The 23,363-nt window shown below is 31.3% G+C and overlaps 3 protein-coding genes across 3 annotated transcripts; all 3 read left to right on the plus strand.

Moving 5' to 3' along the window:
* Positions 1–2,508: 2,508 nt before the first annotated feature.
* On the plus strand, positions 2,509–6,127 carry LOC136273061 (cholecystokinin receptor-like). Its single transcript, XM_066076868.1, has one exon. It carries the CDS (start codon positions 2,631–2,633, stop codon positions 3,849–3,851), a length of 1,221 nt encoding a protein of 406 aa, XP_065932940.1. The 5' UTR covers positions 2,509–2,630; the 3' UTR covers positions 3,852–6,127.
* Positions 6,128–14,501: 8,374 nt separating this feature from the next.
* LOC136271613 (platelet-activating factor receptor-like) lies at positions 14,502–16,400 on the plus strand. Its single transcript, XM_066071963.1, has 4 exons — positions 14,502–14,764; positions 14,867–14,871; positions 15,218–15,460; positions 15,493–16,400. The coding sequence occupies exons 1-4, from the start codon at positions 14,515–14,517 to the stop codon at positions 16,048–16,050; spliced, it is 1,056 nt and encodes a 351-aa protein (XP_065928035.1). The 5' UTR covers positions 14,502–14,514; the 3' UTR covers positions 16,051–16,400.
* A 2,997-nt stretch (positions 16,401–19,397) lies between these two features.
* On the plus strand, positions 19,398–22,135 carry LOC136273062 (galanin receptor 2b-like). Its single transcript, XM_066076869.1, has one exon. The coding sequence runs from the start codon at positions 19,517–19,519 to the stop codon at positions 20,711–20,713; it is 1,197 nt and encodes a 398-aa protein (XP_065932941.1). The 5' UTR covers positions 19,398–19,516; the 3' UTR covers positions 20,714–22,135.
* Positions 22,136–23,363: the final 1,228 nt, after the last annotated feature.

Consider the following 23,363-nt stretch of genomic DNA (forward strand, 5'->3'; position numbering starts at 1 on the left):
ATACTTTTAATTTTTTATATGATAAAAGAGGAAATGGTGGCAACAATGTTTGAACAATATATTTTTCAATAAGGAGTATTTTTAAAATGTTTACAAGTACTCTCATAGCAAAACTGCTGAAGCAATAAATTAATTACACTAAATATTATTTAATTTGGCTAACTACGTCCTATGGCTGCTTTCACTCGCTAAGATCTATTCATTCATTCATTTTTTTCTCTGTCTCGGGAAACATTTTGACTGTAATTGCAAGCAACATCTTTGAAAGCAAGAAAAAATTTCAAAATGTGTAATTATAATTTAAATATTTCTGTTATATAATCCTTTAGTGTATTGGAATAACAATATAAACAGTATCGATAAGATAGGTAATTAAATAATTTTCTACACCAGTAAATGCATGTATTATCAATTCATAAACAAACAAAAGTACTGATATGATGGCAATAATATTACAAGCATACGGAACAATATTAAACCTTGAAGTTATGGTAGACAACTCTTTGTTCCTTGTGTTTGAAACACAGTCTTAGTACTAGTAGCTACGATGAAGGTGGTTTGTAGCAAATGACTTTGGAACCACGGTTTAGAATGATTAAAAAGAATCTGTATATTGACGTTTGAAAACACTTCATGTGAATTTTCCCATGAATAATTCGTGTGAAAAGGGCGTGTATCAACACTCTGTAATATATTATTTGTGTTCATGAACATATGGATTGTATCTTCCGGTTTAGGAGATTAGTACATTGTATCAGTTGAAGATCTATTCAATGAAAAGACGTGCAACTGAAACATTAATTAAAATATTTCGTAACAAATTTGATTGATAAAATAAGACGTATAATACTTTGATACCAAAAAGCTCATTTTTTTATGTTTCATAAAACATTTGCATTTGCACGTAACATATTTTCTCTTGTTTAGCATTTCACAAAACCTTTTTATCCAAAGAATTCACACGATACTTTGATGTCACAGGGAAAGACTCCATTAAAACTCTTTGTCTTGATAAAATGACACACGAAAATACTAAATAAATATCCGATGCTCAATAATGTTCCGGTAAATGTAAACTGTCTGGTTTCTCCACCAAAGAAAAATTGTTTAAGTCCTTCAATTTGAGCCATGAACACCAATTTAGGCTTCGATGGAATGATCAAGATTTACCACAATAATGTGACAAGGATTTATGTTTTTTATGTAAAGCATTTAATTTGTGCTAAACAAGACTGAGTATATTATTCATAAAATCAGACCTGATACGAAGTGGAGGGGCGTGGTCGGGTTGTACCGCTCCTATGAGCACACACATCCCAATAACTCTCGAATTGACATACATCTGCTCATAATGAATTTGAAAAATACAGCACCTCCGTCCCGGCCTGGGTTTGAACTCATGACCTTCGAGACCCACTCTCATAGCAGTGAGTGGCAAGGACGTTAACCCATTAACCATCTAGGCAAAACAATATTCTTGATTTCGATGACGAACGGAACCCAGCGCGCTTGCCGCGCTCTATTTGGTCTTTGAGATGGAGTGGAATGCTGATAAAAAATCGACAGCAGTCTGAGAGGATTGTTGCGATGTATATCGCATAGATATATGTATGCAACAAGCACAAACGTTCCAATAACTCTCAAATGGACGTACAAGTTAACCTGCCCATTTTTGCTTTATATATCTAATTTATATTAACTTGAGAGTTAACGTCCAGTTGTGTACGATTTGACATCTTTAATCATATAGGTTTAACTTTAATATGTAATTTATGCTCTTTAAAGAGTCTACGTAATGTAATATTTAATCGCAACAACAAAATACACCAAACACTTGCTACAAAATTATGCACATTAAAAGTTGCTGAATATTGTAAATTTTACCTCTAAAACTGGATTAAAAATATGTAAAACGAAGGCAAAACAAGGCGATTCTGAAATTTTTATTGATAAATAATGCACATTGTTTATTAATGCATATTAATATTTCGAAATTTAAAAAAATTGTCTGTATTATCAATTTATGAAAAGCCCATTTTACCATTGGATTTTGTCAAATCGGCATGTATCAAACATTCAATAAATCAGTGGATTTTTTGTTGTTAAGCAATGATTAATAAATGTCTTTAAAATATTGATTTGATTGAATAATAAATTATCTAGATTACATAAAATAGCGAGAAAGTGGAACTCTTTTGGTCATGAATTGAAATATTTAAATAAAACGTTAACTTTAACTCCCGACATCTATTTCTGTCTCTCATAACCATCAACTATTAATATTTTCTGCTAGAACTTACAGTGGTTTAATCAGCTTCGATGAATTCAATTGCAGTGAAGAAATTCTCATTTTTCATTCGCTCACATGAAAAGTATTAAAAATGTACTTTTTTATATAATAGTAAATAAATTATTTCCTGAACAGTATTAAATATCAATTTCATATGTATCAAAACTACCAAATACTTCCTCTTTATAATAGATAAGTTATTCATCTATTGTGAAATAAAAAAAAAAAATCACGCATAACAGTGAATTTTTTTTTAAAGAAGCATTTCCGTGTGTTTATACAATGACATATTTCAATTGGTCGTAAATCTGTATCTGTACCTAATGTTTGACTCTAGAAAATGGACAACGTAACATCTGACGTTTCGTATAAAGTGAAAGAATGGAACCATGAGATAGCACAGAGTTTGATTCCTAACAACATCATATTGTCTTTGTACATGGTGGCCGGTGTTTTGGGAAACTCTATAGTCATTTTTATTTACAGCTTCAAAATGAAAGGCAACAAGGAGGAGAGATATTTTATTCCGTTTCTCGCCATGGTGGACCTTTGGGCGTCTTTGATAAATGCGTCTTTTGCAATCGCTCAGAATATGATGCAGGCGACTTTCGATAATGACCATTTGTGTAAGACATGGTGGTTTTTCTCGGCCTTTTCAACTTTAACATCCGCGCTCTTCCTGCTTATCATCGCAGTCCACAGATATCTTAAAGTCTGCAAACCTCTCGGGAGACAAATGACCCGTACATGGAAAAGATTTGCGATGTGTATGGTATTAACCATTGCATTTACTCTATATGTGTCTCTGACCAATTTTTATGGATCCGATCCCTTTCTGAATGAGAAATTGAGTATCTATGGACATCGTTGCAGCAGGCTGGAATCAGCAAATAAAACGGAATCACTCGTTTTTGGAGGTGTGCTTCTTCTTATCCTCTTAACGAATATAATTTCTCTAGTATGGTTATATTCCAAAATAGGACTTACTATTCGTAAACATTTTAAGTATACCAAAATCATTGTTCACCTCAGAACAGCCAAGAGCTCTGAAGGTGGTGCGTTCAACAGCTTTACGGGACGCGACACTCCTTCCAACGACACTGAGAATAAATCTGGGGATACAGGGTCGACAACTGTTCCCCAGTTGACTCCTTCCAACGATACTGAGAATAAAACTGGTGATACAGGGTCGACAACTGTTCCCCAACCAACATGTCCTAATACTGAGGTAGTCACACAGACAGACAACAATGGAGAAAACTTTCGACCCAAGGTATCGAGTACAAAAACGAGAAATCAAAAAAGAGTCATTTATAAATTCACTTTGATGTTTATGCTTATTACAGTCATATTCTTGATCTGTTTCATCCCTAAGGCGATCGTCATGTTAATGGAAGCAAGGGACTTGTCGTTTTGGGAGAAGTTTTCAAATACAGAGAGATCTGTATTATTATTTGTTTATAGAATTTATATTTTGAATAACATCATAAATCCGTTTATATATGCATTTCTGGACAGAAGGTTTTCAAAACAAATCAAAATATTACATACTTGTTGCTAAATATGCGTACATCCCTATGTATCATGCAACTTAATTTCAGTATTCATGTAGACCTTTGCAAATCCCATGTAACCTGTGTCCTAATTAAACCGTTAATGTTTGAAAAACCAAACTAAGCTCTGTTGTTTTAGAATTTGATTTACATGTATTCTAAAAATATCACATTTGCACATTCACAAGGTAAGCGCCTATTCTACTATATATATAATTTACTTATTCTTATCACGACACATTTTTCGTGCTTAAATGTGTAGCTTACATAGAAAAGGCGATTACATAGAAAAGCAAAAGGAAACGAAACAGGACATGAAACATCTCAAAAAAATTGAATTTTGAATTTAAACAACTAATGTGCATTAGTATTGAATTTAGATAAAAGATGCTTCTAGCTATAGACTTAAAATGTCTTTAATTTTAATCCATAGTCAATCTATTCCCATTACAACAATTGCTTGTTTAAAAAGTAAAGAAACATTGAAAGGTCTGTATCAGAATAATTCTCATACTTTAGTTTTATATTCTAAATAAGCCTTTAAACATGTGTTTTATGCCTATTTACATTATATTTCCTCTTTATTTGCATCAATCAAATGAACCTTTTGTCAATTATGAAATTTAAATATGTCCATCAATTTTAAACGGAAGAAAACATTTTCCTTCCGTCGAATGTTTCCACATGGCAAATCAAACTGCAATTGCTGCATAAAAATGAAAAAGCAGATAAATGCATGCTTACCAGGAAGGTATCTTCAAATCATCGGGCAATGGATAACGACACAATTCTATCGGACAAATTAGACAAATGGAACAGTGACCTAGCCAGAGGACTGACTCCCAACAATGTCATCCTATCACTTTACATATCCACAGGTCTCCTAGGAAACTCAACAGTGATTCTTATCTACGGCTTCAAAATGAAAGGAAACGAAGAACGATATTTTATCCCGTTTCTTGCGACTGCAGACTTTTGGGCTTCCCTCGTTTGTGGCTCATTCGGAATTGCTCTTAATATGATGCAGGCACAGTTCAACAACAATAGTTTGTGTAAAGCCTGGTGGTTTTTCGCGTCCTACACAACATTTTGTTCAATCTTTTTACTCTTGATCATTGCCATTCATCGATATTTAAAGATTTGCAGACCGCAAAGAAAACAAATGACATTGAAATGGAAACGTTTTGCTATGTGCCTGGTTTTGATTATAGCATTTGCTCTCTCGGCTCCAATGACTTATTTCTATGGTTAAGTCTCTTTTAAAAACGAAAAAGAAAACATCGTTGGACTTAGATGTAGTAGATTGAAAACCACCCATAAATTAGCATCGCAGATATTTGGAGGCATCGCTGTACTCACTATAATTATAGTTATATTTTCCTTCATTTGTTTGTACTTGAGGATAGGATATACCATTATCAAACACTTTAAATACAGCAAGACACAGAAAACTTACAACAACACAGAGAAACCAAGACAGAACAACAAAAGGAAAGGTGTAAATTCATGTAGTAATGGACGCCTGAGAAATATGGACACTGAACTAAAATCCTTGAGTAGCAACGAAGAAGTACTTGCAGCAAGCAGAACTGGAGATGCAAAACAAAGCGTGTTCATGACATGTGCAAAGCGAAGAAAGCAGAACAGGAGAGTTGTGCACAAAATTACTCTTGTTTTTATGCTAATAACTGTTATCTTTCTAATTTGTTATATTCCGAAAGTAATAATCATGTTGTTAGAAGCGAGAAATGCTAGATTCTGGGAGGAGTTTTCGGATTCAGGTAGAGCTGGTGTTCTTTTCCTGTACAGATTTTTCATAATCAACAACATCATAAATCCAGTTATTTATGCGTTCATGGACAAAAAGTTCTCGAGAAAAGTAAAATTGTTATGCAAAATATGTACGTAATAACCCTAACCCTAAACTACCCTTAGAAGTGCAAGTGCCACTGATGTTTAACTATGCAATGAATTACGTCATTGTTTTTACTTTATCAAAATGTTTATGACAAATATGTTTCACGTTTGTTAATTTTGACAATTATCTTGGTTAGTTTATTCTGAACTTAATACATGTATTATGTTGAGTTTTTTTCTATTTTTTAATAAGAAATTTATTCCAGAGGTAAATCTTAATAATCTTAAATTAATTGATAGTTTGAAAACTGAGTTCTTGTATCTGGTTGAGGTATCTCTCTTTATTTTAAAGTATATCGAAGAGCACAAACTTGTTCAAAACCGACACTTCGACACATTTGAATTTTGGGGATGGGTGGGGGGGGGGGGGGCACAATCCATCTTTTAAAGTAATATTTGTTTTCTTTTGTTTTCTGTGAACGCGTAAAATATGAAACATTTTAAAGTAATATTGATAGATCGTTCAAACCTTATGTTTTTGAGATTTAAATTAGATTCTCCTTTGACGCAAAAAATGAAAAGAACAACACTTTGCAGCTTCAAATGAGTTATCTAAAGCGACATAACTAATGGCAATCACTGTTTTGAGGAAGGGCGTATACTTTGCTCTGTATAAAGATATTGTTTTCCTTAAAGTCAACTTCAAAGATTGCAATTTTAAATGTAATATCAAACCGTTTTTAAATGGCTTTTATTGTTTTTTGTTGAAAAGATAGAATCAATGCTGCAAGGAAAGTTAATAGGAATATATGACTTTTTATGTCATATTTTACACCTCTAAATTAATATATGTATTTTTTACATACGTTCGAATACATTGTGCATTTGCTGATTACGATATAAAAACTACACTTAAACGTTATTAGATAGAGAAATTTATATTTTAAGAGATTAAATCATTCACGAATCAAATCCATTTTATAATACGGATCACTTATGAATGACTTAACCAAGTGCTTCTATCAAATCTGAAAAGCAATTATCATCTGATACTCTATTTAAAATTTGAAACTTATCATATCAAGTAGATTCTTGACTTCGAAATGACAATGCCTTTTTGTTTAATATTGAACAGCTGATTCCCCCACCTTTCTCCTAGCGAGGGTCAATATATTCAGGTATCCAATCTGTCTGAGAGCAACACATACTTAATGTTTTAGCGTTTAAAAGGGTACACTTAAAAAATCGAAATTGTTTATGTAAACAATTGCATATCAAGTTTGGTTTATATTTGTTTAGTACTCCCATCGCAGTTGTTTTAGATGCTGATTTCAAAGTTATACAATAAATGTTTAACAAAATAGGTGCGTTGAAGAAAGAGAAAAAATGCTGATTTTGCTTTATCCAAAAAATCCACTTACTATAAAGTATACGATACTTGTGATTTCCGTTCACTTATTATTCAGCACATGCCATTGTTTTAATACCCGTCGATCTTATATCAGATATAAATAAACACAATTTTTAAAAAAAATAATTTCATTAAATTTATCTACTTTTCAGCATACAACTTGTTTACATAAACCAAAGAAAAATTCGATAAACATGTAAGTACAAGAAAGATCCTACATGCACTTTATAAATAATGTGGATAAAACGTAACCAAAGATTCTAATAACAACACGAGTTTTGTAAAAATAATGAAATGTTTTCATAGTTATTAATAATATTAAAATATATTTAAGTTTGCTACACAATTTTATTTTGTTATCTTTTTTTACGATAAAAATTCACCTTTAAGTTAACATTTTAAGTAAAGCATATGAAAGATTATGTTATAAAAAACGTTTATCATAACAAATAGGAATGTTTCCCTTTTTCATCCCCCTGTATAATGAACGACCGAGCATTGAGTTGTATTGATTTTGCTTTCTTCTTCAATATAGGGTTAACTTATCTTTAAAGAATAACTGGATATTTCAAAGCAATCTTATTAAATTTCTAAGATACAAATGATTCTTAAAATTATTAATATTACGCTTAATTCTTTTTTTATATTTTGAATTGTATTTTAGAAACAAATATTTATTGTATATTGGTTTTCGTTTTTGATAAATTGTTAAGATAACATGATAACTGTTTATATAAAATGATATGTATTTCCATTCAATATTGCAAAACCTCTGTGCATTTTCCCATGAAATATTTTTGTGAATTTGGCGTTCATTAAAAATTACTAAAGGATGGTTTCTTCCTGTTTAGTTAGTGCATCAACGATGCATCAGTTGCATTAAAATTCGTACATACATGAATGCAGTATTGATTTATTTGCTTATGTCAGTCGCACGATGTTTTAAGACTCATGGAATTTGATATCGAAATTTCTTTATTAATTAAATTACATGTATGTTAATAATTAAATTAATTGCAAATATTTCTGTCTCATTAATATGTTCCCTCCTCATGGTTCCACCCAAGAACCTTTTATAGTTCATTAAGCTTGAATTTGAATTTATTCTTAGGACTATCAAATTATTTTTGAGAGCAAATAAGGCATTTGTTTGGGCCAAAAAGTTATTAGTTTGGACAAATGAATTATTTAGTATGGACAAATGTACATTGTATTTTTGATTTTTAGAAGGTAAACATATTATAGGTGATGTACAGATGATGTTCATTTTGACCTTTTTACCTAATTAGATAAAGGAAATATTAAAACTAGTTATTTATCAGAACATTAATGATATTAATTATTTAACCAAAAAAAAATTATGAGTAGGGTGGCAAGATGCCAAATAAGGTATGGTCAGTTTTGGTAAGTTTGAAGATATTTGAATTGAATAAACATACGATATAATACTTATGTACAAGAAACATTTCCTTAAATATTTCAGTTAAGCGAGTGTTCAACGGTAATTTCTCTCATATTATACTTGTTCATATAAATAGCCAACAAGTAAATATAAGCTACAAGTTGGACCTTACGTGTATTTTGCAATCTACAGGCATGTTCATTCGTGTCCATACGTGTAGAGATTCGTCATTACAAAAACTGATGACGCAATACACTTATTTTTCCGTTCAACACGTAAGCGTACACGTTGGTTTGCAAAAGCTCTCTATTATAAGATTACAAACACAAGTAAAGATTTTTTTTATTGATTTGTTGATTTTCACCATAATACTAAAAAATGTTGCAAAAATGTTGGGATTTATGTTTAAGATAAGCTACTTTTAAACTTTGTTACGGAAACTAAATACATAAGGGTTATAACTTGAAGTAAATTCTGATACCCTCCTCAATGTTTTTTTAATTTCTACATTACTTATAAACACTTCATAAATCAATTAAAACTTTATGATATCTTCCTTTTTACATTTGATCACGAAATGCATTTTTTTTCATCTAGCGCATGTGCATGACCTATTCAGTGCAATTAATGTACTGCAAGGATTTACAAGTTAACATGGATAACGGTACAATTTTATCGGACAAACTTGACAAATGGAACAGTGACCTAGCCAGAGGACTGACTCCCAACAATGTCATCCTTTCACTGTACATCGCTATAGGTCTGCTAGGAAACTCCACAGTGATTCTGATCTACGGCTTCAAAATTAAAGGAAAAAAAGAAGAACGATATTTTATCCCGTTTCTTGCGACTGCAGACTTTTGGGCTTCCCTCGTTTGTGGCTCATTCGGAATTGCTCTTAATATGATGCAGGCACAGTTCAACAACAATAGTTTGTGTAAAGCCTGGTGGTTTTTCGCGTCCTACACAACATTTTGTTCAATCTTTTTACTCTTGATCATTGCCATTCATCGATATTTAAAGATTTGCAGACCGCAAAGAAAACAAATGACATTGAAATGGAAACGTTTTGCTATGTGCCTGGTTTTGATTATAGCATTTGCTCTCTCGGCTCCAATGACCTATTTCTATGGTTCAGTCTCTTTTAAAAACGAAAAAGAAAACATCGTTGGACTTAGATGTAGTAGATTGAAAACCACCCATAAATTAGCATCGCAGATATTTGGAGGCATCGCTGTACTCACTATAATTATAGTTATATTTTCCTTCATTTGTTTGTACTTGAGGATAGGATATACCATCATCAAACACTTTAAATACAGCAAGACACAGAAAACTTACAACAACACAGAGAAACCAAGACAGAACAACAAAAGGAAAGGTGTAAATTCATGTAGTAATGGACGCCTGAGAAATATGGACACTGAACTAAAATCCTTGAGTAGCAACGAAGAAATACTTGCAGGAAGCAGAACTGGAGATGCAAAACAAAGCGTGTTCATGACATGTGCAAAGCGAAGAAAGCAGAACAGGAGAGTTGTGCACAAAATTACTCTTGTTTTTATGCTAATAACTGTTATCTTTCTAATTTGTTATATTCCAAAAGTAATAATCATGTTGTTAGAAGCGAGAAATGCTAGATTCTGGGAGGAGTTTTCGGATTCAGGTAGAGCTGGTGTTCTTTTCCTGTACAGATTTTTCATAATCAACAACATCATAAATCCAGTTATTTATGCGTTCATGGACAAACAGTTCTCGAGAAAAGTAAAATTGTTATGCAAAATATGTGCGTAATAACCCTAACCCTAAACTACCCTTAGAAGTGCAAGTGCCACTGATGTTTAACTATGCAATGAATTACGTCATTGTTTTTACTTAATCAAAATGTTTATGACAAATATGTTTCACGTTTGTTAATTTTGACAATTATCTTGGTTAGTTTATTCTGAACTTAATACATGTATTATGTTGAGTTTTTTTCTATTTTTTAATAAGAAATTTATTCCAGAGGTAAATCTTAATAATCTTAAAATTAATTGATAGTTTGAAAACTGAGTACTTGTATCTGGTTGAGGTATCTCTCTTTATTTTAAAGTAAATCGAAGAGCACAAAATTGTTCAAAACCGACACTTCGACACATTTGAATTTTGGGGATGGGTGGGGGGGGGGGGGCACAATCCATCTTTTAAAGTAATATTTGTTTTCTTTTGTTTTCTGTGAACGCGTAAAATATGAAACATTTTAAAGTAGTATTGATAGATCGTTCAAACCTTATGTTTTTGAGGTTTAAATTAGATTCTCCTTTGACGCAAAAAATGAAAAGAACAACACTTTGCAGCTTCAAATGAGTTATTTAAAGCGACATAACTAATGACAATCACTGTTTTGAGGAAGGGCGTATACTTTGCTCTGTATAAAGATATTGTCTTCCTTAAAGTCAACTTCAAAGATTGCAATTTTAAATGTAATATCAAACCGTTTTTAAATGGCCTTTATTGTTTTTTGTTGAAAAGATAGAATCAATGCTGCAAGGAAAGTTAATAGGAATATATGACTTTTTATGTCATATTTTACATACGTCCGAATACATTGTGCATTTGCTGATTACGATATTAAAAACTACACTTAAACGTTATTAGATAGAGAAATTTATATTTTAAGAGATTAAATCATTCACGAATCAAATCCATTTTATAATACGGATCACTTATGAATGACTTAACCAAGTGCTTCTATTAAATCTGAAAAGCAATTATCATCTGATACTCTATTTAAAATTTGAAACTTATCATATCAAGTAGATTCTTGACTTCGAAATGACAATGCCTTTTTGTTTAATATTGAACAGCTGATTCCCCCACCTCCCTCCTAGCGAGGGTCAATATATTCAGGTATCCAATCTGTCTGAGAGCAACACATACTTAATGTTTTAACGTTTAAAAGGGTACACTTAAAAAATCGAAATTGTTTATGTAAACAATTGCATATTAAGTTTGGTTTATATTTTTTTAGTACTCCCATCGCAGTTGTTTTAGATGCTGATTTCAAAGTTATACAATAAATGTTTAACAAAATAGGTGCGTTGAAGAAAAAGAAAAAATGCTGATTTTGCTTTATCCAAAAAATCCACTTACTATAAAGTATACGATACTTGTGATTTCCATTCACTTATTATTCAGCACATGCCATTGTTTTTAATGTCCGTCGATCTTACATCAGATATAAATAAACACAATTTTTAAAAAAATTATTTCATTAAATTTACCTACTTTTCAGCATACAACTTGTTTACATCAAGCAAAGAAAAATTCGATAAACATGTAAGTACAAGAAAGATCCTACATGCACTTTATAAATTGATGTGGATAAAACGTAAACAAAGATTCTAATAACAACACGAGTTTTGTAAAAATAATGAAATGTTTTCATAGTTATTAATAATATTAAAATATATTTAAGTTTGCTACACAATTTTATTTTGTTATCTTTTTTTACGATAAAAATTCACCTTTAAGTTAACATTTTAAGTAAAGCATATGAAAGATTATGTTATAAAAAACGTTTATCATAACAAATAGGAATGTTTCCCTTTTTCATCCCCCTGTATAATGAACGACCGAGCATTGAGTTGTATTGATTTTGCTTTCTTCTTCAATATAGGGTTAACTTATCTTTAAAGAATAACTGGATATTTCAAAGCAATCTTATTAAATTTCTAAGGTACAAATGATTCTTAAAATTATTAATATTACGCTTAATTCTTTTTTTATATTTTGAATTGTATTTTAGAAACAAATATTTATTGTATATTGGTTTTCGTTTTTGATAAATTGTTAAGATAACATGATAACTGTTTATATAAAATGATATGTATTTCCATTCAATATTGCAAAACCTTTGTGCATTTTCCCATGAAATATTTTTGTGAATTGGGCGTTCATTAAAAATTACTAAAGGATGGTTTCTTCCTGTTTAGTTAGTGCATCAACGATGCATCAGTTGCATTAAAATTCGTACATACATGAATGCAGTATTGATTTATTTGCTTATGTCAGTCGCACGATGTTTTAAGACTCATGGAATTTGATATCGAAATTTCTTTATTAATTAAATTACATGTATGTTAATAATTAAATTAATTGCAAATATTTCTGTCTCATTAATATTTTCCCTCCTCATGGTTCCACCCAAGAACCTTTTATAGTTCATTAAGCTTGAATTTGAATTTATTCTTAGGACTATCAAATTATTTTTGGGAGCAAATAAGGCATTTGTTTGAGCCAAAAAGTTATTAGTTTGGACAAATGAATTATTTAGTATGGACAAATGTACATTGTATTTTTGATTTTTAGAAGGTAAACATATTATAGGTGATGTACAGATGATGTTCATTTTGACCTTTTTACCTAATTAGATAAAGGAAATATTAAAACTAGTTATTTATCAGAACATTAATGATATTAATTATTTAACCAAAAAAAAATTATTGGTAGGGTGGCAAGATGCCAAATAAGGTATGGTCAGTTTTGGTAAGTTTGAAGATATTTGAATTGAATAAACATACGATCTAATACTTATGTACAAGAAACATTTCCTTAAATATTTCAGTTAAGCGAGTGTTCAACGGTAATTTCTCTCATATTATACTTGTTTATATAAATAGCCAACAAGTAAATATAAGCTACAAGTTGGACCTTACGTGTATTTTGCAATCTACAGGCATGTTCATTCGTGTCCATACGTGTAGAGATTCGTCATTACAAAAACTGATGACGCAATACACTTATTTTTCCGTTCAACACGTAAGCGTACACGTTGGTTTGCAAAAGCTCTCTATTATAAGACAAGTTGCTGTCCTTTAAAAAAGGACAACAATACGTGGACCATTTGTATGTGTTTCCAACGAAAAAGTGAAAGCCTTAAGATTATCAGAGATTCCACCGACTCTAGCCCTCTGCTTTTAACCACTAAATTTGTACGTTATATTACGTATACATGTTTGTATAGCCCTGACTTTTTATCTCAGAATTTAAAGGATTCATACTTCTAAATTAACTATAATCTATCTATGAATGAAATTTGCATGTACAGTATAAGGCATCCGGTGAATTCTACTATTTGCGCACACATTACGATTCGCACTACTTTGTTAACTATGCAGTGACAGCTTTGTGTAAATTAAAAATTTCATATTCATATGATGCATTTTTCTTGAGATTTAAACTTTTATACAGTGACATAATTATTCAATCATTCTTAAATGCTTAAAAAATTTAATCGGGAAGTTCTCTAGCCTCGCCTACTATAAAAGTAAAGTTAAGTTACTTGAGTATTCGGAAAACAACAAAACATTGCAAATTATGCTATTTGATGCATGTTGTAGTTTTGGCATAACATTAACTTATTTCATGATACTGATAGTTCATATCACATGCCAATCATTTTTAAAGGAATACTTTGTTTCTGTACTGTTTACCGACAACTTTACAATTACAGCGCCTTTGAACTTATGTGTGCATATGGCACGGAATCCCGATCCCGATTCAGATACACGTGTGCTAGCCTGGTTCCCTGAGCTACCCATTACACACAGGAACCAGGCTAGCTCATGCGCAGGCTGAATTTTCTCCATAGCATCCGGTTTAACCTCGCTTATATATTTTTTGCGTGGACCTCAGGGTCCACGCAATTACAAACACAAGTAAAGATTTTTTTTATTGATTTGTCGATTTTCACCATAATACTAAAAAATGTTGCAAAAATATTGGGATTTATGTTTAAGATAAGCTACTTTTAAACTTTGTTAAGGAAACTAAATACATAAGGGTTATAACTTGAAGTAAATTCTGATACCCTCCTCAATGTTTTTTTAATTTCTAAATTACTTATAAACACTTCATAAATCAATTAAAACTTTATGATAACTTCCTTTTTACATTTGATCAAGAAATGCATTTTTTTTTCATCTAGCGCCTGTGCATGACCTATTCAGTGCAATTAATGTACTGCAAGGAATTACAAGTTAACATGGATAACGGTACAATTTTATCGGACAAACTTGACAAATGGAACAGTGACCTAGCCAGACGACTGACTCCTAACAATGTCATCCTTTCACTGTACATCGCTATAGGTCTGCTAGGAAACTCCACAGTGATTCTGATCTACGGCTTCAAAATTAAAGGAAACAAAGAAGATAGATATTTCATCCCATTTCTTGCATTTGCCGACCTATCAGCTTCCATCGTTTGTGGCTAATTTGGAATTGCTTTAAATATGATGCAGGCACGATTCAACTACGATAGTTTATGTAAAGCCTGGTGGTTTTTTGCGGTTTACACTATATAAATAGTGCCTGTTTGGGAGGGTAACAGTTGAAATTGACACCCCTCGAAAACCATTGTCAACCTCCGCTTCGCGTCGGTTGACAATGGTTTTCGAGGGGTGTCAATAACTGTTATCCTCCCAAACAGGCACTATTTATTTTGTTATACTGAATGTCTTTTTTAAAATTTTTAAGAAAATTTTACTGCTTTTATATAGGAATAACGTGAATTCTACAGCGAACCGTACGCGCATAATTTTCGCGCATGTAACATTTTTTAATGTTACCCGTTGCCAAGTGCGTTGCTAACGCTGAGGGTAATAGTAAATATTATTAACTGCGTCTTAACCAATCAGATTTCAGTATTTAACATGAAAGTATAACAAAACATTTTGCTCAATCTTTTTACTCTTGATTATTGCCATTCATCGATATTTAAAGATTTGCAGACCGCAAAGAAAACAAATGACATTGAAATGGAAACGTTTTGCTATGTGCCTGGTTTTGATTATAGCATTTGCTCTCTCGGCTCCAATGTCCTATTTCTATGGTTCAGTCTCTTTTAAAAACGAAAAAGAAAACATCGTTGGACTTAGATGTAGTAGATTGAAAACCACCCATAAATTAGCATCGCAGATATTGTAGGCATCGCTGTACTCACTATTATTATAGTTATATTTTCCTTCATTTGTTTGTACTTGAGGATAGGATATACCATTATCAAACACTTTAAATACAGCAAGACACAGAAAACTTACAACAACACAGAGAAACCAAGACAGAACAACAAAAGGAAAGGTGTACATTCATGTAGTAATGGACGCCTGAGAAATATGGACACTGAACTAAAATCCTTGAGTAGCAACGAAGAAATACTTGCAGGAAGCAGAACTGGAGATGCAAAACAAAGCGTGTTCATGACATGTGCAAAGCGAAGAAAGCAGAACAGGAGAGTTGTGCACAAAATTACTCTTGTTTTTATGCTAATAACTGTTATCTTTCTAATTTGTTATATTCCAAAAGTAATAATCAAGTTGTTAGAAGCGAGAAATGCTAGATTCTGGGAGGAGTTTTCAGATTCAGGTAGAGCTGGTGTTCTTTTCCTGTACAGATTTTTCATAATCAATAACATCATAAATCCAGTTATTTATGCGTTCATGGACAAAAAGTTCTCGAGAAAAGTAAAATTGTTTTGCAAAATATGTTCATAATAACTCTTACCCTTTATTAGTCCCCTACCGGTTTTCACCGGAGGGGACTAAAGCTTTCCTCTGCGTCCGTCAGTCCTTCTGTCTGTCTGTCCGTCCGTCCGTCTGTCTGTCCTACTTCAGTTTTCCACACTTTTTTTCTTTATGCGTTTGAGGAATAATATGAAATTTGCTGAACAGCTTCAAAATGTCAAACTACAGATCAAGTTTACATTTTTGTAGCGTCTGGTTGACATATTTTCCAGAAAATAATTTATTATATTCCAATTTTTTAATGTTCGGGTTCGATATTCTGCATAACAGTGCATTGTTTTCACAATTTCCACAAACAGGTATAGGACTCGTATTGCTTATGCATTTTTTTCTATTTTTTGAAGATGAATTTTATTCCAGAGGTAAATTTTAATAATCTTAAAATTAATTGATAGTTTGAAAACTGAGTACTTGTATCTGGTTGAGGCATCTCTCTTTATTTTAAAGTAAATCGAAGAGCACAAAATTGTTACTTTGAATTTTGGGGGATGGGGGGGGGGGGCACAATCCATCTTTTAAAGTAATATTTGTTTTCTTTTGTTTTCTGTGAACGCGTAAATATGAAACATTTTAAATTAATATTGATAGATCGTTCAAACCTTATGTTTAAATTAGATTCTCCTTTGACGCAAAAAATGAAAAGAACAACACTTTGCAGCTTCAAATGAGTTATTTAAAGCGACATAACTAATGACAATCACTGTTTTGAGGAAGGGCGTATACTTTGCTCTGTATAAAGATATTGTCTTCCTTAAAGTCAACTTCTAATATTGCAATTTTAAATGTAATATCAAACAGTTTTTAAATGGCTTTTATTGTTTTTTGTTGAAAAGATAGAATCAATGCTGCAAGGAAAGTTAATAGGAATATATGACTTTTTATGTTATAATTTACACCTCTAAATTAATATATGTTTTTTTACATACGTTCGAATTCATTGTGCATTTTGCTGGTTACGATATAAAAACTACACTTACACGTTATTAGATAGAGAAATTTATATTTTAAGAGATTTAATCATTCACGAATCAAATCTATTTTATAATACGGATCACTTATTAATGACTTAACCAAGTGCTTCTATCAAATCTGAAAAGCAATTATAATCTGATACTCTATTTAAAATTTGAATCTTATCATATCAAGTAGATTCTTGACTTCGAAGTGACAATTTTGATTGATTGCCATTCAATACTATTACTATCTTTCAAGAACGTAATTTTTTTGTGAAGGGCCTGTAGTTGATTTTATTAAAATATTTTCAACTCATCGTTAACTGTGGGGGATACTATATAGGTCATACCAAAGGACGTTTTTGTCATTCCACTGGACTGTTGTATCCAAACATTCGAGCAGAATCATTGCTTGAAGAAAAAGATTTTGTTTAAGTTTAATGTAAATTGTGTTGTACTATCCTCAACAACCAACTAAAATAATATCATTTACATTGGTTTAAGCCCCTTATGTTTATAAATAGGCTATGGCTGCGTTTTGAAAAAATCAAGCAATAGGTCATCCTACCCTGATGTTAATATTTTTGTCTTTATGTTGTTAGGGGTCTTGTTTCTAGAGTAACAGTTATTATACTGTAAAAGTGTGCAACTGAAAAAAGGGGTATAAACGGACTGGCATTTTGAAGCTTATAAGTCTGTATAATAATGATAAATATGCATTAAATATTCATGGTCCGTTATAATCATGATCATGATTCGATTGATATTGAAACTAGGTAAACTTGTACAATGTAAATTTGCTAATAATGAAATGTTGTGGTGATCATTTTTTATTATCATGAACCGTGCATATTTCATGTAACATTTATTCTCTAAAGATGATATAAAAAGGAATAGATATAAGGAATGATATTTTTGGTTATTGCTCCGAACGGTTATAACGATTGCGATCATCCCCCCCCCCCCGAAAAAAAAGGATTACCCGATGACGATTGATATTTATCGATTCTAACAGGTAATATCACAACCAAACAACAGAGAAAGCATTTAATTTTCTATTTTATTATTCATTTTTTTTTGTTTGATATGATGGCAAAATCTACCTGTGCATTTTCTTATGAATTGATTCGATAAAATGGGTTTCCATTAATATCCTTTGATGCAACAGATAAATATTCTGATTTGTTTAAGCATATCTGTAACAAATGAATGAATTAAAACACGTACATTTGTAAATAATTTAACTTTTTTCTAACGTCCTTCATAGCTTTTAAAGATATATTATATATTACAACTGGCTGGCGACTGCATTTAGCTTTAAACATCTCTTTTCAAAATTATTGCTTAATGGGTGTTTAATATATCAATGACTAAATCAAATATTGATACAAGTAAAACAAAAATATAAACCACCAGACCATGGCGATGGCAAATATGATTTGCTTGCGCGATAGATAACGTTTCCGCCTATACTCAGTCATAGTCTACAAAGAAAACACCTACTTACTTTACTCTGTATGTAACGCTTATAATCACTTTATTTTTTAATAAATTGATTAAGATATAATCAATATAATATCAATTATCACCGATTGAAAACAAAATAATCTACCTTGTTTAATTTTATTCATTATCCTTTAGAAGTATGCGTTTGCTTCTTCTTTTTTTTCTTTTTGCACAGTTTAATGAAAAATTTGTTTACTTTATTTTTGAGCAGTTTGTAAATATATTTATATTTTTTTCATTTTCTCCAACTCTTCCGGTCATTTGTATATGTACAATATTATGCGTCAGTAATGAAGGAAATAAGTCCCATGACATATCACAAAATGTATAAACATTCATTTATTGGTTGGCGGGCTTATTCTGTGGTACATGTACATGCCACAACATGCATTTTAAACAAGAAATCTTTGAATAACATTCAAAATAATTGAACACCTTCCTATTATTTTTGTTTTGCTTCAAACAAAAAAGAAAGCCTAAATATCAGTAGATCTGAATACAGTGATTTTTTATGAAGATGACCTCTTTCTCCTCTCTTTCTCTCTCTTTCTTCTCTCATAGAAACATCTTAAGCATAAACTATTGTTACAAATTTCTGACGTAAATCTTACTTTTTAAGGATTTTGAAACCTTCTCAATATTTGTATCTCATATTTCTTAATCAAATAATATTGTTATTTACATAACTTCCGTTTCCGCCATACTACACATTACATGTACTTTAAATAATATACTTGAATTGAACAATTGAAAATATTTACAAACTATACAGTAATTTTGATGTATGTTTAATGACAGCGCCTTAAGGAAGTTTAAACAAACCCTCAGGCTATGCGACAATGCACCTTCGAAGGAAAATACAACTTCTTTCTTCTGTTATGTGCCCCTCGTGACAAATCTAGTGTAAGTGATGCATGGCAATGAAAAAACGTATAAATACATGCTTACCAGGAAGGTACTTCTCATTCTAACAAGCAATGGATAACGACACAATTCTATCGGACAAGCTAGACAAGTGGAACAGTGACCTAGCCAGAGGACTGACTCCCAACAATGTCATCCTTTCTCTGTACATCGTTATAGGCCTGCTAGGAAACTCTACAGTGATTCTGATCTACGGCTTCAAGATGAAAGGAAACAAAGAAGAACGATATTTTATCCCATTTCTTGCCACTGCAGACTTTTGGGCTTCCCTCGTTTGTGCTTCATTCGGAATCGCTCTTAATAATATGCAGGCACAGTTCACCAACAATAGTTTGTGTAAAGCCTGGTGGTTTTTCGCGGCCTACACAACATTTTGTTCAATCTTTTTATTATTGATCATTGCCATTCATCGGTATCTTAAGGTCTGTAGACCATTAGGAAGACAAATGACATTGAAATGGAAACGTTTTGCTATGTGCATGGTTTTGGTCGTCGCGTTTGCTCTATCGGCCCCAATGACATATTTCTATGGTTCAGTGTCTTTTCCAAACGAAGAAGAGGGAATCGTTGGACTGAGATGTAGTAGATTGAAAACCGTAAATAAAACAGAGTCGTTGATATTCGGAGGCGTTGTTGTACTTACTGCCATATCGATCATCATTTCCCTCATTTGCTTTTACGCGAGAATAGGGTACACTATTATCAAACATTTTAAGTACAACAAAGCAGTAGGGAAGAAGGAGAATAAAATTGGCACAGAAAAGCCAAGTCAGAGCAACAACTCGCAGGTACACCATTCCAGTAGTGATGGACACTTAAGTGAAACGGACACTGGATTCCAATCCGTAGAGACAGACAACACCGAGCTCTCTGGTACAAACAATACAGAACCCACTAACGGAGTAGTTCTGACAACAAACACAATTAAAGAATCGAAACCAAACACGTTTAAGTCAAGTGCAAAGCGGAGAAAAGAGCAAACTAACAAGAAAGTTGTTCACAAATTTACTCTAATGTTTATGCTGATCACTGTTATTTTTCTTATTTGTTACATCCCAAAAGTTATTATTATGCTGTTGGAAGCAAGAAACACGAGGTTCTGGGAGGAGTTTTCAGATTCGGCCAGAGCTGGTATGCTTTTTGTATACAGAATGTATATCATTAATAACATCACAAATCCAATTATATATGCATTCCTGGACCATCAGTTTTTAAAAGAAATAAGGATGTTGTTTAGAATTTGTAAATAAAAGAGTTTTTTATATATTATTTTGGTCTTTTGATATGCAGCATTGTTTATCGTGTGTTTTGTTTGCATTTTTATTTTAATTTAGTCAATCTTTATGTTTATTATACATGTAAACAAAAATACAGTTTATTTAATATTATTTCAAATAAAATGATATATTCTTTTCTATTTATCGTTTATATACATGTACGTTTCATATCTCATGTTTGGAGCATTCAATCGCTTTATTTAATCTGATTCAGTGTTTTTGCATTTAAGGTAGTTCCATACTCGTAAAATTCTCTGAGGAAAGTTGAAAAACCGAACTGATTTCGACTTAATAGACTTAAATGTCACCAATTGTTAGAAAAAATATGCATGTCATCACACTTTTTGAGATGCCAGATAAACATAAACTAAAGCATATTTTAGCATTAGAAAAATGTATTTTTTGTTGTTAAAAGTAAAATCTTGTAGACAGAAATTTGTTTTTCTTGTTTAATTTTAATGTCAACTTTATCAGAAAACTAAAATTACAAAAATATTTTAAAATTAATCGTTGGAATAAGAAAAACTATAGCATTTAGACATACAACTGAGAGAAAAGTCAGAAAAAGAGTTATTTCCCCTTTGCATGGATAAAATATATAAACATTTGGAAATTTTGTATAAAATTCAGTGCGAAATTATCTTGAACCTACCAATAATTCTAATTACATCCATGTGATTATATTCACATAAAATGAATATAACTATCTTGCACAATTTTTAAAGAATTCAAAGTTTTACAAAAAAGTGTGACGTCACAGAACACTGGATCTACTTTAATTTGTGAAAAGATTTGCAGTTTATCAAGTTATGAAGTTTATATATATATCAAATGTTTAATATTAATATAGATAAAAATGTGTAAATGTGTAATATTGTTGATTACATGTACCTGCATGCAAAAAGTTTCGTTGGCTCTTTTTATCATGTGTCATTTTGCTCTTTGTTTGTTTGATTGTTTATGCCTTGATATTTTTATTGTGCATCTTTTCCATCACTAAAACGTAAAGAAAACGGAGCATATTGGAGTTAGAACTATTGACAATTGACACTCGTAAAATTACATAATTTTTGAATGAAAAAGAAGCGCTTTTCTCACTTTGTTCTCATATTTCATTTTGTCGGTGCTTCCTTGATAGGAATGAAAAAAAATGAAAGAGGCACAAAGAAAAGAGACACTTGACTTATTTGTTTTGAAACAAATGTTGTAAAGTTTTGTGACTAATAGCAATCACTGTGTGAAGTGGTAGCATGAATAATGAAACTTGAAACATTTCATATTTGTTATGTTCTATTGTAGATATGTCGAAGTGTAAATATGAAGGCAAATATGAATATGAAGCTTGTTGTCTGTGCTTAACTAAAGTCGACTTTTAATAAATATGATTTAATTATGCATCCTTGAAATATTTTTCTTATTGGTTTATTCGTGTATATTCACTTCTTAGTGAATGAATATATAGAGATATGTGACTCTTTTTATTGCACAACCATTTCAGGAGAATTTACTTTTAAAATATATTTACAAATTCCTGCCTTTTGTTTAATATTTAGTAACTCTCGCAGAGTTTGATATGTTATTAATCACCATATCAATCACAGTGAAGAATAACTACAAAAGTATTAACGCAATATTGCCTATCAAATCAAATCTTTATCTTGTTTGTAGCATAAAATCATAGATGTTGGATCTATAATTAAAAATGAAAGCTATTGTATTGAATGTGGACGATATCAATTTTTCCTAAGCTTATAAAAAATTTTCAATATAAAATGCTTATCGAGGTTCTCCATGCATATTTTGAACTGTGTCCATGAGCTAGAGTAGTTTATTTGATCTGCACAGTTAATTTTTCCAAGTCATAGTAATTTTTAACTCGTTGGGAAAAGATATTCCACTAAAACAATGTTCTACTTAAACATTATATGGTCTGTATATTCACAACCATCTTTCCCAATAAAAATGTTTTCTTGTTAACGTTTGTCTATTTGACCAAATGCTGGAGATCTGTTATACCCGCACTTGTATTTTATTGAAAATAAGATTTCATATAGTAAAGAAATTTGAATATTAAGGATTTAGAGTAGTTTTAGCATAAAATGTGCTTAAAAAACTAAAAATATTTTATATAGTACTTTATAGATGAAAATGTACATTTATTCGTTTTCGTCCGATCTTGTTAAGACCACCATTACCAGTGGAGGACCTGTACTTTTATTTAAAAGATTTTCAAGAATATTTCTCAATTCTTTCGATCGTGTCATCTAATCTTCGCTTTCAGAGATTCGTCCAAAGAAGCTTGTGAGCTTTAAAGAGCAGACCATTACTTTGATTAGTGTTATAAGAGTGGGTGCACATTTTCATAATTTGTGTTAGAAATAATATACTTGAACTGTGAAAAAAAAATTTAAAAAGGTACTTTAAAAGATAATTAATCTATACAATCGATAAATGTACATGTGTCAATCTGATTAAAATCAGATCCTTTGATCCGCTCACGAAGATCGCTACACAAGAATTGTTACACTGTGGGGTTTTTTATTGTCGACAAATAAAAATTGACAAAATGATTCTGAACTAGGGTCGTCAGAAAAGACCTTCTAGAACATTTTAATGGTATTTT

This window comes from Magallana gigas, chromosome 2 (assembly GCF_963853765.1).
Source record: "Magallana gigas chromosome 2, xbMagGiga1.1, whole genome shotgun sequence".
NCBI classification, from domain to species: domain Eukaryota; kingdom Metazoa; phylum Mollusca; class Bivalvia; order Ostreida; family Ostreidae; genus Magallana; species Magallana gigas.

Coding starts and splice junctions, on each gene's coding strand:
- LOC136273061 (XM_066076868.1), top strand. CDS start 2,631: ATGGACAACGTAACATCTGACGTTTCGTATAAAGTGAAAGAATGGAAC.
- LOC136271613 (XM_066071963.1), top strand. CDS start 14,515: ATGTACTGCAAGGAATTACAAGTTAACATGGATAACGGTACAATTTTA. Junction 15,461..15,492: donor GTAGATTGAAAACCACCCAT/AAATTAGCATCG, acceptor GTAGGCATCGCT/GTACTCACTATTATTATAGT.
- LOC136273062 (XM_066076869.1), top strand. CDS start 19,517: ATGGATAACGACACAATTCTATCGGACAAGCTAGACAAGTGGAACAGT.